The sequence below is a fragment of the Parasteatoda tepidariorum genome, chromosome 1 (genome assembly GCF_043381705.1).
Source record: "Parasteatoda tepidariorum isolate YZ-2023 chromosome 1, CAS_Ptep_4.0, whole genome shotgun sequence".
In the NCBI taxonomy this organism is placed as follows: Eukaryota; Metazoa; Arthropoda; class Arachnida; order Araneae; family Theridiidae; genus Parasteatoda; species Parasteatoda tepidariorum.
The window spans coordinates 54,385,974-54,402,165 of record NC_092204.1 but is presented as its reverse complement, the minus strand read 5'-3'; the positions used below and the strand labels follow the sequence as shown (position 1 = coordinate 54,402,165).

Below are 16,192 nucleotides of genomic sequence, written 5' to 3'. Positions count from 1 at the left end.
TTAACCTTCCGTTAGTCGCGCACTTGTTTCCGACATGGTTAATCGCGTTGCACCTATGAGGTGTTTCTGATTTTTTGAAAGCCAAATGAAATTTAGTCTAGTTTAAATAGTTAATTGTTACCAATTTAAGACTCTTTAGAGAGATAAATATCAAAAAACTTATTTAGCGAAGTACCGAAGATAAATTTTTCTTGCTCCCGCGTCGGATCTCTTCCTCCATCACAAGATGTTCAACCAATTAACGCAAGAAGGTTCTGCGGTTTTTTACTCCGTAACCATTTTCTGTGTATATAACTTGACCATTTATACCTGCTACGTTGAGTAGGACTGAAAATGAGATAAAATATATATTTTTAATTCATAAAAATATTATATCCATAATACTTACGTCAATGGTCGCGCTGCACCTGAGGGGTGATTTGAGCGGTTCCAAGTCTCCTTCGGCATGTTCTAAAGTCGGTTTTGCACGGACATTTGAGTAATCCAAAGTTAGAAACATAACATTAGGCTCGACCCCCCGAAAAATCTATTGACGGCAAAGGAGGTGAAAGTGCAGTAGGGATGCACCTGTGAGGTGCGCGCGACTAACGGAAGGTTAAAGGATTTCACCATTAACACCTCATTACCATTAGTTATAGATTATGCTGAAAATGATTTTGTGAATTAATATGTAAAACCAGTAGGGTTGTTTTTAAAAAAATATAAATTTTAGTCCATAATACATATACTCTCTTCTCTCTATATAGGCAAAGCATTTAGGTATTATATTTGAAATTAATTATTGCCACAACAGGCATTGTTGCTTCTAGTAAAATAGAAGAGAATAATTTTTAAAATTGGTCTTAGATTAAGGTCCTTGAAAATTTTGTTGAGGTCCTTGAAAAGTCCTGGAAAGTCCTTGAATTTCAATCTCATCATAGAGTGGGAACCCTGTAATGCTTGATGGATAGCCAATGATCTGAGAGAAAATAAGAATTTGTTACTTCCCCGCCCTCAACTTGAACGAACTCCTCTTTACGCATATTTTCACTATATAAATAAGGAGAAAATTAATTTTTCTCCTCCACCTACTACTACCTTATTGAATGACTGGAATTTCTGCTTCTTGCTTGAATCGTTCTAGTTCAAAATGACGGAGAGAGCAAATAATATTTTCACAACTGTCAAATTTTTTTCGTTTTCTATATTTTACGAAATAATAATTTTTTTTCCAATATTATATTTTTTATTGATACAATATCATTCTAATACTAAAACATTATTGTCCGAAAAATAATATTTATTTATTTTTTGCTTCTTAGATTCAGATCGTTTATTTGATCCTTTTAAGCTTTGTTTACCTTGGGGGTCTATTATACGGAAAAATCTATTATCCAGACTTCCAGAAGTCCCACTGATTCCGGATACACGACTTTCCACTGTAATTAAATAAATAATTGCATTAGAATTAGTCAGTATAATTTTTTTTTTAAGAATGCAGGCAAATAAGTTATATATTTTGATGATTTCTTTACTTTAAGACAAATTTATAATCAAATAAATGTTGGTAAATAGATCTAACTTTGCATATAATTAAAACTTGTAAAATTTAAATTAGCCTTAGTGTCTTACAGCAAGTTTTAGCAATTTATTGTGATATGTTATTTATTAAAACTCTTAATAAGTTTTAAGCTTTAGCCCTTTGACATATCATTTCTTGATGCAGAAATTATCTTTGATTGCACTGTAATGAACAACTTGCAACGGAATGTTGACAGAGATGCCAACTGCTCCAAACACGTCAAAATAATTATTTAAAAAAAAAAAAAAAAAAAAAAAGGTAAATAACCAAAAATTAAATTTTGCAAATATTTGACTATTTTTGCTTGCTTTTTAAAAGGTATAGCCTGACATAACTACTAAAAAATTGCGATTTATATAAGCCTATGAATTATTTAGAAAAAGTGATGGATAAAAATCTACTAAATTGAATTTATTAAACCAAGAATCACAATTGATAAACTACTGCTTTAAAATATTTATTTGCTGTCTAGAGCAAATTGGCATCTCCGGGTTGAAGACATCTGGGACACGTCAATTGTTTTGACATAAGAAGCAAATGCATTATGCTTTGTATGTCAAGGGGTTAAACTTGTACATAGCACACTGTACGTAGATATATTAGTGGTGATTCTTCAATTTTGCAGATACTTTTTTTAATATTTATTGTAAGATAGAAAAAAGTAACGTGCACATAAAAAAAAAGTTTGCAGTGGGGGGGGATACAAAGCAGATGACATAATCATGATTTACGCAAGGTAGAAGAAAGTCAGCATTTGGGCCACTTAAACCCAAAGATTAGCGATCTAATCGGTAGCGATTGAGCCTACAATCAGCTGGGTTTTTTACAACTCAACTCGACTATCGTTTTACAACGAAAATAGACTATAAATAGTTAACTGATTTTATATATTTCATAACTTTTTTCTATTATCGAAAATACTATGAGCTTGCAGATACTTTTTGATTGTGTGTACAGATACATAATGTTTCTATCTTACTATGGTATGCATTATATATATTGGGAATTTACTTTTAGATTGATTTAAAGAAAATGCCACTTGGAAAGCTCTCTAAAAATCAAATAAAAAATGCTTACAAAGTCCTAGGAGAAGCACAAGAGGTAAATAATTTATCTCTTTATCCTTGTTTATAGCCTATTTCTTTCAGTGTTTTTATTCTAAGTATTTATTTTTATTTTTTAGATTATGCTTACTGGTGCTAATACAGCTAAAATAATAGATGTATCAAACAGATTTTATACACTTATACCTCATGATTTTGGAATGAAAAAACCAACACTATTAGATGATGAAGACTACATAAAGGTTAGTTCTGATATTTTCAGTGAATGCATTTTATCCGGAAAAGAAAATCCTTAAAAGGATTCTCTTAATTGATGATTTATTAAAATAAGAGGGTTCTGTTGAATGACCCCTTTTCCTTTTTGAAGTATAATAGAAAGCATAATATGTATGTATATGAAAGCGTAAAATGTATTTGTTGAATTGTGTTATATGATAATTAACGTCAATCTCATATACCACAATGTTTTCTTCTAGGTTGAATGACATTTTGAAAAATAAATGCTTAGTATGTTAAATTATATTTATAAGAAAAATAATAAATAAATGAAAGCGAGCAGAAGATAATTTGAACAGTTTTTCTTCTTTTTTCCCCTTATGATATGAAGAATTAGCATGCAGATGTAAGATAAAAATAATGTTAATAAATGACCATTTAAACAATAAATTAATCCAATTTTATAAGTTTAAAAAAAAAAAAAAACCTAAAGGAGCAGAATTAAGTAAATTTTTTATTGAACACATCTATAATTTAAAGTGAAATAAGTCCCCATTGCTGATATTCTTTTTAAACGCCATTAATATTCAGTTCCATTAATATTTATAGTTTATTTTTTGTCACTTTTGCTTTTTAACAACTTATGTAGTTTCATTTTTAGAAAGTATAAGTATTTAGCTATCAGAAAAACAGCGAGAAAAGTAAAAAAAAAAAAATTTTACTAGTGTTTTTGTTAGCAGATTGCAAAAGTAAGAAATATATATGTATATTTTTTTTAAATGTTAATTTTTAAAAAAAAAATTTTCTGATCATTAAAAAGTAGGAATTTTCTCTAGATTATTGCGCTAAAAAGAAAAAAATAAGCGCATAAATTTTATAAGGATGTGATTTGTTGTATTAAACAATTTTGTAAAATATTTGGAAGTTCACTGAAATAGTTAGCTCATTCAAAATAATAGTACTTTATAAAATATTTTCTGTATGCTCTGTACTCCCAATGTGGCATTTTACATTAAATTTGACCATAAACTTTCCAAAGAATTTTGTTACAAAATTGAAATGGAAAAATGGTAATATTTCTTAGTCTTGTATGATTGTAATTATTTTACACTACAATAATTGAACCTCATAAAAATCCACATATTTAGTCTAAACAATTATATTTGTGTTTCCAGTCAAAAATTGAAATGTTAGATTCCTTGTTAGAAATTGAATTCGCATACAGCTTGCTTAACGATGACGGCACCACATCAACAGCCAATAAAGATCCCGTGGATGAACATTATGAGAAACTCAAAACTGACATTGAAGTCCTTGACCCGAAAAGTGAAGAATTTCAAACTGTTCAAACATATCTTAAGAATACTCATGCAAGTACCCATAATCATTATGGATTGAAACTTAAAGATGTAAGTAATATATTATTAATCATTCACTATATGTCGAATATACTTCTTGAAATTAAAACTTTTGTTGTGCTAAATTTTAAAATTTTTTGATTGAATGCTCAATTTTTGATTAAGACTAATTTTGTTAATCTTGATCTTATCACAAATTATTGATAACGAATATTATTAGCATATATCCTCTTATTTGAAATGTATTATTTATGATTTTTTAAATGATCATACTGTGTATGACTTACAGTAGATAACTCCTTAAATTTCATTTTATTAATTCACTATTAATGTCAAAAATTATTTTCACTTTTAATTTTATCAGAAATATTTAGATTTGTTTAAAATTAATGTTATCGATGACAGCGCATAATTCCAGGCAATATCCAATTAGACAGAGCTTGCTAAAGGCTTGGTTTCTTAGGACTGGATGCCGTCAGCTGGAAATCAGCACTATCCTCTGATTGGTCAATTTGTGAGTTTGATAGTATACGTCATCGGACGATCATCTTTAACTACAATTGCCATCCAACTCAACTTCAGTTGGATTACAACTTGACGTTAACCACAGAAGCAATGGTGGACAGCTTCCAACAGCACATTGAAATCATCCAAGATTTTGATTTTGACCTTAAACATAGCTTCTTCATTAAACATAGCACTCTTCATTTAGCTCAGCTATAATGTGTTTTTTCTTGGACAAAGTCATTATTTGTTCTCTAAAACACTGGTCGACCAAAGCAAAATCAATACAAATTCAAAATAAATATTTGTTTACATTATTAACTCATGCGCAGTGGGAGATAATGTCTGCGTTGGACCGACTGTTCACGCTGAGCTAACAAAAAAGTATTTTTTCGGCGTCAGCTCTACGTCAACTTTCCGCTGGCACCCAGATAAGGCGCTTGTCCTAAGAAACCAGACCTTAAAGTGGATCTCGCAATGGACTGATTGTAAAGATGCAGCTCCCTATAGAACACCTAAGTCCACCACCATTGGTTGCAATTAGTTAGCGAGTGGATGATTGCTTTGATATGTCTGCACATGGGCTGAGTATCGGTCCTCATTAATTACCGTTAACTATCGGTCCTCATTAACTATGTTCTACCGTAAAAGTGCTTAACTTCACATTCAGGGCATAAGGCCTCCAAAGGGAAGAAGCCTCCTTCACTGCTGCAGAGGAACGAAATTGTAATGGCGTGTATTCAGATCATCCTCTAGGATGTTGCTAATAGCCCACTGGGCAACTCTAGTGTGAGGTAGTTAAAGACTTCTACACGCCAAAGTGGGCCCACTAGAATTAATCTACTTTTTCTAAAAATGGGTATTTTCAAAATTTTCACTTCTAAATACTTGTAAATTATTGTCATTTAAGCAAAGACTTCCAAACAACTGAAGATAAATTAATTTGATAAATATAAATTGAAATCCATTCAACTTGTTTTAAGAGCATACAGACCTGCCTCTAGATGGAAAAATGAAGCAGTTGTTTCTATAAAGGGGATTGGAGCTCGTAAAACCTAACATGTTTTCAATTTATGTTAAATTATTATGTTTCAATTATAAAATTAACGTAACTAGTGTTTAACAATGGAATTTAATTGTAATTAGATCAAACTCCTTCATTTATGAAAAATTATTGAATTTTCTTAAACAAACTCTATGATATAATTTATAAATTAAGTTTATACATTTTTATAGAACATAAAAACTGCTGTTATTTTATTTAGTATTATCTATGAAGCTAATAAATGATAATTTTTTTTTAATTGCAAGAAAAGAATTAGTCTTAGAATATTTCCTTAATAAGTAAAGTTAAATGCTGAAATTGAAGTTCAAAATTTTTTTCTTCTTATTTATTAAAATAACATGATGAAAGAAGTTAAGGGGGGGGGGAATTATAGATGAACAAGTTTTTATATTTTACAGCTATGGAAGCACTAAATTTTTAATTATAGAAACAAAATTTTTAATTATTTGGTTAGGTCAAATAAATTTCTTTTTTCTGCTAATAAAAAATGGTTCATTTATAAGGGTATATTAGAAAAATAATTGCTCAGAAAATGAATAAGAATTATATATGAGATTTTTCTTTACTATGTCATGTTAAATTAAGTCTTATTTTATGTACATATAGGTCCTACTAATATCCAGGCATCATAAATCATTGCACTTTTTTTATTAGGCTTAGTTTAATACTATTTAGATTTATTGCAATAAATATTTTCCTTAAAATTTTTATGAGATTAAAAAAAAAAGCAATTATGCTTAAGGCACATAAGTTTATATAATGACAATTTATGAGTGCAACTAATATCCAAAATGCTTTGCTTGTCATAGTAACATCCTAAATAAAATAGTCTAAAATTATTTTTCAATGTTATCAACCTATTCCTACTGAGTATAAAATACCTATAAATTATTTATTTATTCATATTTTAAGTGTATATAATCCAAATATCTATCATTTCTTAAAATTATACTTCACTATTATTATGTTTTATTTTTATTCCAAATTAAAGACTTAAAACTAAAAGTAGTATTTTATTAAATAGGAATTTATTAAAATAATAATAATAATAACTATGTTATGAGGCAACTGGACAAATTGATTAAGTTTAAATTTTATTTCAATAAATTCTGGACCTAAGTCTATGTTAATATAATAAAAATATGCAGATTTTTTAATTGAGTATGAGAATTTTATTTTTTGTGCAACAATCTGTTTTGTCATTTAGAAATAAAAATAATTGCATAGCAATCTAAAATCTAACAGGAAAAGGTTACATTGCAACAAAATAAGTTTTAAATATTTAACTTACTTCGTAGAAGCAAATCTTGGAATTTCATTAAGGACTCAGGAATAAAAATCTAATAAAATAGGTGATGGCACACTACAGGAAAGGAACTTTTTTTTAAGATGAATTTATCAGCTTCTACTGTGTGTCACTTGCAGTAGACTACTCCAACACACAGTAAAGACCTTATAGTTAAGTTACTATATAAGATGATTTATGAAACTATTTTTTACTCTTTATATTCCTTGTGAATAATTGTTTTTGAATTAAATCACATTCAAATTTTTCACATAAATATTTAAGAAAATTTGTTTTTACAATATTTTTCATTCATATTTTTAAGGTTTTCAAAATAAATCGCCATGGTGAAGAAGAAAGATATAAAGAATTTAAAAATCTACATAATAAGAAGTTGCTATGGCACGGTTCCAGACTTACAAATTTTGTTGGTATTTTGTCCCAAGGGTTAAGAATTGCACCTCCTGAAGCACCAGCAGTAAGTTGTAGTTTTTTCTTTATTTCAAGACTATGATGTAAATTATATGTTGTATGCTTTTGTCATTCTAGATAGTTTATTTAAGATTACTGTTGGCTGCATTTTTAAATCATAAGTGCATTGTTTAAATTATGGTAATTTCACACCAACAAAATCACATTTATTTTTGGCTTATTAACAGAACTAGCAAAATGGTTTAAAAAAATACCAACTTTGCACTATTTGCATCATATATTTTTTTTTTAAATTTTGAAAATTCTTAAATTTTTTACAGTTTTGTAATTTTTAAACTGCTGTGAATTAAGAATTATTTTTGTTACTCTGTCCAGCCTTTAATGGTATTTTAGAAAATAAAATTTAAGTTATTTAAAAAAAAAAAAAGCTTTCTGAGAATTGGAAGCTTTAATTTTTCGTGGAAGAATAATTTTTTGAATTCCTTTTCAGCAATTTTTGTACCAAATATCAAGAATGTATTCTTATTATATCATAAAAGAAAACATAATTTATTGTCTAAAAGTGGAAAACCATGCAGATATGCTATTTTAATTACTGTTCTGGTAAAAAAGTAACATATTCTTGCAATGTTATGTTCTATGTTAAATAATGTTTTAATTTTATGAACTAAAATCATACTATACTTAAATAAAATAAGGATTTTAAAAACTACATGGAAATCAGGGCAATAACTTCTGAAATTTTTTTTCAACAAATCATTTGAATTTTAGATGAATTCTCGATAATCAAAAGTGCCAAAAGCAATATATTAAAATTTTTGGGACTTTATAATATTGCACTAATATATATATTTAAAAGGTTATTCCATCATACTCAAATACAGTAGGAAAAATTATATAACGCTTTGACATTCTTTTCAAACTTGCAAATAATTTGCTGCTAAGTATTGCTGTTCATAGTTTTCACCTTTTTGAACTTTTCTATACTGATTTAAATGTTTTGCCAATGAAATATGCCTCTGTAAATTCTTTTTCCTCCCCAAATTTATTGAACATGCATCAAACTTGATATTGAAAAATCTATATTTATCTGTTTATTTTAGACTGGTTATATGTTTGGAAAAGGAGTTTACTTTGCTGATATGGTTTCCAAAAGTGCTAACTACTGTTATACAAGTCAACAAAGTTCTACTGGTCTTTTACTCCTATGTGAAGTTGCCCTAGGGAATATGTAAGTAATAATTAACCCGGGATGTGTGCAGTTAGAAATATTTATGCTCTAAGTGTTGAGAATACTAATTTATTTATCTCCTACAGGTATGAGAAATTGAATTCTGAATATGTGACGAAGTTGCCAAAAGACAAGCATAGTACCAAAGGTAAGGCTTTAAAAAAAAGTTTCAAATGTGCTGTTTAAGCAGAAATTTAATTATTTGTCTCGTGACTAAATATTTAGTGCATGTCACATTTCTTCCATAAACTCAAAAATAATAAACAAATTTTTGTTAAAGGAAGAAATGCAATATGTGCTAAATTAACAAACTTTTTTAAAACAATTAGTGAATATAAAAAATACTAGCATAAAAACTATTATTAAAAAGATTTTAAAAAAAACTCATATTTTTTTTACTGATAAGGACACTTATTAACAAAAATGTTGTTAAATAAACTCATGGAATGTATTGTCTCGAATATTGGAATATTGTCTCGAAGGCTAGGAAGCGCCTAAATATTATTAAGTGTATCGCTGGTAGGGATTGGGGAGCAGATGCAACTACTCTTAGGACTTCCTACCAGGCTCTTGTTAGACCAATTCTTGAATATGGCTATCCTGTCTACTGCTGTGCTTCTCAATCTAACTTAAACAAATTGGAAAAGGTTCAACTGAGCGCCGCTCGCATCATCACTGGACTGAAACGTAGCTGCCCTTCAGAGATCGTTCTTTACGAAGCAGATCTGCAACCTCTTAACTTCAGAAGGCAAGCTAATTTAGTGAAATATTACAATAAACTTTCCAGTTTAGACCAAGGCAATTTAACTGCTATTTACCTAAATAATTGGACCTGCAATCAAAGGCTAAAGAAAAACAGTCCTTTTAGTCATGTTAAATCACAACTGTTAATCGCTGAAAATATTGAACCTCTTTATCTTCATAGCAATCTTAGTACTTGCTTGGATCTTTCCAATGTTAGTTTCCATGAAAGCCTCCCTACCATGCTTGACAAGAAAGACTGTGTGCCTGACTTCCTCAGACAATTGTCCCTGGAAATCATCAATAAAATCCCTCCAAACGACATCAAAATATTCTCTGATGGCAGTAAAATGGATAGACAGACTGGCAGTGGGGTATTTATTGAAACACCTCGAGAGAACTACACTCTTCATCAACGAAACCCCGATTTTTGCTCCGTCTTTCGAAGCGAACTAATTGCAATCGACAGGGGACTAGAGAAAATCTTGAGTGAAGGGCACCTTGGAAATACTTGGATACTATCTGACAGCCGTAGTTCAATTCAACACCTCAAAAATTGGGCCCTCATTGGAGATAAAACCAGTTTTTCGATCTTACAAAAAGTAAAGCTCATTTCCCAACAGCATGAGGTCCACTTTCAATGGATCCCGTCCCACGTCGATATCCACGGCAACGAGTTGGCTGACACTCTTGCAAAGAAGGGACTAGACCATCCAGTCCCCTCCACCTCAGAGCTTACATACCTTGAACTTTTTGCAAGGCAAAAGGCCCAGAACAAACAAAAGTGGCTGCTTCCACCTATTCACTACTGGTATAAAGCAAAAAGACCAGGACTCTCTCTATCTCTCCCTGGTGACAGGCAAACCAACACCTGCTTATCCCGACTGGCCAGTGGACACCTGAAAAGTCTCACATTTTCTGCAAATCAAAAAATCTTTCCTCTTTGCCCTAAATGCCAACAAAACCAGGCATCACCTGAGCACATCTTGAACTGTTTAGGGCTGGATTGAAACGACATTCATTCCTCTCCCATTCTGGTTTCGGATTTTCTTAATATCAACGGATTCATTGATCTGGTCTGACCCCGTCAGACCAGATGGGAATTAGCAACAACAACAACAAATCTCAACTGGATTGTGTGAAAAAATGTCTTCATTATAACAATAAAGAAAAGATTGCTTCAATTTGACTAAGTCTTTAATAACATCTACCGTATATTCCGGCGTATAACGCGCCCCGGCGTATAACGCGCGCCCGTAATTTCTAATACTTTTTTTAAATTTTAAGATATACTCTTCCCAAATGTAATTTTCCAAAAGGTATTTTTGTTCATGTCCACGAAAAAGGCTGGATGGACGAAAATTGTACTGAATTGTGGGTAAAAAATGACTGGCAAATCCGTCCTGGTTGCGTAAGAAAACCGGAAAACCTTTTAGTGTGGGACATGTTTAGGTTCCACCTTACAGATAATACAAAAAAATTGTTGAAAGAATGTAACACCGATATAGCAGTTATTCCGGGCGGATTGACACCATTAGTATTGGACGTCTGCTTAAACAAACCATTTAAAGCCTATTTAAAAAAACAGTGGAACACTTGGATGTTGGAGGGCAAGAAAACCTTTACGAAAGGAGGACATATGCGTCATGCAAGTTTGGAAACAGTGTGTGAATGGATATTAAAAGCATGGGATGAAATTAAAGCCTGAGATGGTTAGAAAATCATTAAAAAAATGCAGCATTTCAAATCATCTGGACGGATCAGAAGATGACTGTTTATTTATGGATGAGGGTAACACAGATGATGAAGACGAAACAGATTGTGATGACGTGCCTGAAGAAATAAAGGAAGTCTAATATAATGAATTACTTATGTAATAACGAAAATCAATAAAGTATATAGGTAAAGGTATGTTATTTCTCTAAAATAAAAGTATTTTTCTATATTTAAATTTTTTAATCTATAATTTTTTATATTCGGTGTATACCTCGCAGCGCACCCGTAAATTCCAATGTTATTTTTTGTATTAAAAGTGCGCGTTATACGCCAGAATATACGGTATCTCTATCAAAATCAACAGTTGTCACTACTGTTCAGGGTGTTCACCATTTTTGTTATGTTATTTTGTTTCACTTCTCAAAATCTACTTTACTTTCAGGTTAGGAATGTGTGTACAAAATACCATTCTGCAATACGACATAAGTTGAAATTCTGATTAACAATAAGCTGAAAAAGTTAAAATTCTGATTATTAGTTTGATTTAATCTGGTTTTAAAGTTAAATGTGGAAAAAAGCATTTTATGAGTTTAAAGCAAATCTTTTTTTATGTACCAGTTTTTTTTTTTTTTGAAAGAAAAAACATTTTTAAAGCATTTTAGGACAATTAAGCAATTTTTATATGAAGCAATGTTTATTGGAGGGCCAGTAACTGTAAAAATTTGGAGGAAAGCTTTATAATTATAAAATAATTCTAATGGAAAAAATTAAAGTTCCTTTTCTTCCCCCTGCAGTATTGACTCACAAATAAAGAAAAAATGTGTTTGTAGTAAAAGTAAGAGGTAATGGTAAAATCAATTTGAGTTTCGAAAACCAACTTTAAACATAAATATGTTAGCTCTTCTAACTGTCTGTTTGAAATTGTCTGTTAAAAGAACTATATTATTTTATTATTTAATTTAATAATTTGTTGTAAAAAAGTATAGAGTTTGAAAAATAGAGTCATCACAATTATGGACCTCCAAAAATTAGAACAGGTATATGAAATGAAATAAAAGTTTAGACTTAGAAAAAAAATATTAATGAAATTTTGAACCCCACCCTTTTTTTTTTAACTTCACCAAAAAGGTATTGTTAAAAATTTTATTTTATTGAAGATAGTAACTAACGTTTAGTTATTTTTTTGCAGGTTTAGGACAAACTGTGCCAGATCCAAGTGATAAAACCATGATAGGTGATGTAGAAGTTCCTTATGGTAAACCTGCTCCAAGTGGCATTCAAAGAAGTGCACTTTTGTACAATGAGTATCCTTTATATAATTTTTAAATCATTTAATATAAATTAATCTGAACTATTATTTTTAAAAAAATATCCTATCTATATAATGAATATACTGGTTCGGAAGTAATTAAAGCAAAATATTGTGATTTTGTTATTTTTAATTAAAATCACTTGATGCTTTTATATCAGTAAGTCTCTATATTTAGTCTTCCAACAATTAATTCTAAATCAGAATGAAAAAGTGTATCTTTATTTTGACAAGCCATTTTCTATTTATTAATATTTGTTTTATTACTATCTGTTTATTAGTTTATATGTATAACATAAGTTATACATATAAACATATGTTTATATGCATATATATGTTTATATATGACTTGTAGGTCCAACAAAGAGTTAAAAGAAACAGTAAGTACCAGATAAGATTCTAAAATGTCCTATTAAGTAGGCAATTCTTGCATCTAATATGATAGCTTTAAATAAAATTATTAGAGTAAAGGGTAATTGTATTCCAGTTTTTTCGTACTATCCTTCCGGTTTTAAAATCTAGGAACAGGGCATATGACTTTTCTATTGATTCACAAACTTCCTAATCAAAATCTTGTATTCAGGGTTGTCATAGGCAACTAAAATGCGACTATTTTCGGCCTGAGGTGGCTGGCAACTTTCCTGTACCCCTACCGATGTTTTGGGTTGACAACCTCCGATGCGAGGGAGTTGCATAACACAATTAACTTCATTTTTTAAAAAATAAAATAGAAATTGAATATTTTAAATTGCAAATTTGAGTCATCAGTTTTTAATTCGCTTAATTTACGGAGATTCCATAGTAAATATGCTTTGTTTTTTTATCGTCTTAATGTGTATTGGCCTGGAAAATTCAAGGGAAAAATTAAATCTTTTTGAGCTGGACCCTGTATAAAAACAATTTTACCTCTTCCCTGCACAGAGCATTACATATAGAATTCAATCTTTGCAATTTAAAAAAATAAAAAAGACTTATAGTTTGTCTTCAGTAAGAACTCCCTCCGCCACAAAGTCTGAAGCCGTTTGCTGCTACGGTAACAAGAATAACGCATTGCAGAGAGGGGAGCTTCTCTTCACTCTCGGGTTAGCACGAGACCAGAGAAAGGGATCACCTTTCTCTTGCCAAATGGAGCCAAAACCTGTCCTAAACAATGACCCCGCACCCCAACTTGGAATAGTTATATCTTGTTACCTTAGTCACCGCCACCTGTCTTGGCAAATGGTTTAGGCAAACTATAAAGAGTGACCATTTAGTTTGTAATTGTAAGTAAGTGACTTTTCCCCATCTAAAAAACTTCAATTTGGATTACCGAGATCAATTTGGATCCTAATTACAGTTTTGAAGATTCTTGTCCTTTTGCTGTGTTATTTAAAACCTGTTTAATCTTTCTTTTTTATTATTTTTCCTTCATGAACAGTGGAGCAAATAAGCGAGGATTAATTTTTCCATATGATAAATCTTTTGTTTGAAATGCTTGATAATTCCTTAATTTTTATTAGATATATTGTGTATAACGTCAACCAAGTAAACATCAAGTATTTGTTGAATGTTGATTTCAAATGGAAGTATTGAGCTTGCTAAAGAAAAATTTTATGAGTACCTGAGAAAAGACTGTTAATTTGTTGCAGCTGTGTTTTATTTGTGATATTGAAAATATTATCGGGAATAAATGTTTTTTTTTTACAAAGCTGTGATTATTCATCATTTTAATGCATTGAACGTCAGTGGAAACTATTAAAATTAATTGTTTTGACACTAAAGCATATGAAAATCAAATGTGTTCACATTTTTGGGAATATTTTTTTTTTGCGACTCAATATTTGTGAGATAAGTAAAAAAAAAAAATTTAAAAAAACCACTTAAGGGATCCTGTCTGTATCAAAACTGCAGAATCATTAGTTTTTAAAATTAGTATTTCATTAATGTAATTTGAATATAAATAAGCTTAATTTTTTAATGTATGCTCTGTCAATGATGCCAACTGTGCGATCAGCGAACGTTTCAAGCTAAAATTCTTGTTTTAATTACACCTGTATGCTGAAGGAACTGACAGCCGCTAGGTAATGAGGTTATCGAACACAGCGTCATATTACGTCTTTTTTAGTTATTTGTCATGGTTTGCAGTTTGCATGTATTTTTTCTATACGAGAATATCATAACAGTTTACTTTTTGTTATGCTTTGTTGGCATAAACAGTATGTAAGAGTTTAAATAGAATTGTCTCTAATACTTAGGTGTTTATTACTACCATTTGATTTTTTTTCCTGTTAATTTGTGTCTTCACTATGGTTGACCAGCCATACTGGCGAAGTTCGTCAGGATCCATTTGGATCCCCCGCAGAAACTCCTCTATTCCATAGAGATTATTGGTGTGGCCAAAGCTGTTTTAGATACTTTTAGACAAATTTAATTTTCTTTGCACTACTGGACAAGACAACAACAACTATGGTTGTCTTGTATTCATTATCCTGAGTTAATGATTTAGTCCTGTCACCATGCTTTTTATGCACATTATCCTTTTCATCATTAAAATAATGTTCAAGTTAACGTAAGTGTCTGAAGTTCTGATTAGTGAGTCCAATTTTGTTAAGTCAGTCTTCAGCAAATGGAACCCTTCGTACCCTATGTACTCTTCGCAATCAGAGCACTGATGTTTTTGGATAAAGCGAGAGACAAGCAAAAGAAAAACTAGTGCAGTGGGTATGTATATTATAATTTAAGTATTTTATTTGAAAACTAACCATAATAATATCATTGCAACATACTAATTGACAAGTTTTTATTTGATTGTTCAGTTAATAATTAGAATACAAAGATAAAATCAATCACATCATAAAATCAAAATTTTTAATTGGAAAAAAAAAATTTACATCACAGATATTAGTACAAAAATACATCAAAATCCTTAAATACATTTGCCCATCTAAAATACTAAAATTATGGAAGTTGAAAGAGGTGTTTGCTGTAACAACAGAAAGTAGCCAGTAAAACTGTTTGATAATATTCTTCTGTAGAAGAAAATTAAAATTTATGAAGCACAAATCGCTGATAATTGATTTTTTGAAAACTTATGGCATTTTTAAAACGGTTTCATTGGCTTTTTTTTTATTATAATCCAAAGCATTTTTTATTTCTTAAAAATGTAACCGTAATTCTTTTAAAACTAAATATTATAACCATTGTGATAATAACACATTTATTTCACAGCCAAGCCTTTAGAAATGATACAAAACTAATTAGTTCCTTATTAAATATTTCATTAACATTCTTCTTCCCTTTTTTGTTTTAATTTGAAAAGCGTGATAGGAAATACTGATGCTTCGAAATACTGTTGCAATATTTTATAAATGTTTAGTTTTTTCAAAATTTGTTCAGTATATTGTTATTAGAAATATTATTTTTTTTTAAAGTGCTTTTTCCATTTCATGGACTTTTTACTTAAAATAATTTCATAAAGACAACGTAAAGAGTAATTAAATTATGAATTATAAGTTGTATCTAAATATAATCAGAGGTTTCAAAACTCGTCACTAGTTATAAACAGTACTAATTCAAGAAACCTTCACTCTACCACGGGACCCTAGAGTTTTGCGGAACACCATTTTGGAACCGCTGGTTTAGAAGAAAGTAAACTCATAAATACGATAAAACATTTTTAAAAAATTCAATTGAATAAACTTAACTCTTTTAGTTATTTTTATGTATTACA

The 16,192-nt window shown here is 29.9% G+C and overlaps 2 protein-coding genes across 2 annotated transcripts in view; both read left to right on the top strand.

Annotated features, from left to right (window-relative positions):
* Nucleotides 1-14,170, top strand: part of LOC107438009 (Poly-(ADP-ribose) polymerase) — a 46,134-nt gene extending 31,964 nt beyond the window's left edge. The window contains exons 18-25 of the mRNA XM_016050164.2: nucleotides 2,579-2,662; nucleotides 2,745-2,867; nucleotides 4,017-4,250; nucleotides 7,380-7,532; nucleotides 8,590-8,717; nucleotides 8,804-8,865; nucleotides 12,364-12,478; nucleotides 13,983-14,170. Of these exons, the coding sequence (XP_015905650.1) occupies nucleotides 2,579-2,662; nucleotides 2,745-2,867; nucleotides 4,017-4,250; nucleotides 7,380-7,532; nucleotides 8,590-8,717; nucleotides 8,804-8,865; nucleotides 12,364-12,478; nucleotides 13,983-14,055 (972 nt within the window). The 3' untranslated portion in view covers nucleotides 14,056-14,170. The remainder of the gene's footprint in view (nucleotides 1-2,578; nucleotides 2,663-2,744; nucleotides 2,868-4,016; nucleotides 4,251-7,379; nucleotides 7,533-8,589; nucleotides 8,718-8,803; nucleotides 8,866-12,363; nucleotides 12,479-13,982) is intronic.
* On the top strand, nucleotides 9,144-10,562 carry LOC139425478 (uncharacterized). The gene has a single exon (XM_071180422.1). The coding sequence runs from the start codon at nucleotides 9,164-9,166 to the stop codon at nucleotides 10,466-10,468; it is 1,305 nt and encodes a 434-aa protein (XP_071036523.1). The 5' UTR covers nucleotides 9,144-9,163; the 3' UTR covers nucleotides 10,469-10,562.
* Nucleotides 14,171-16,192: the final 2,022 nt, after the last annotated feature.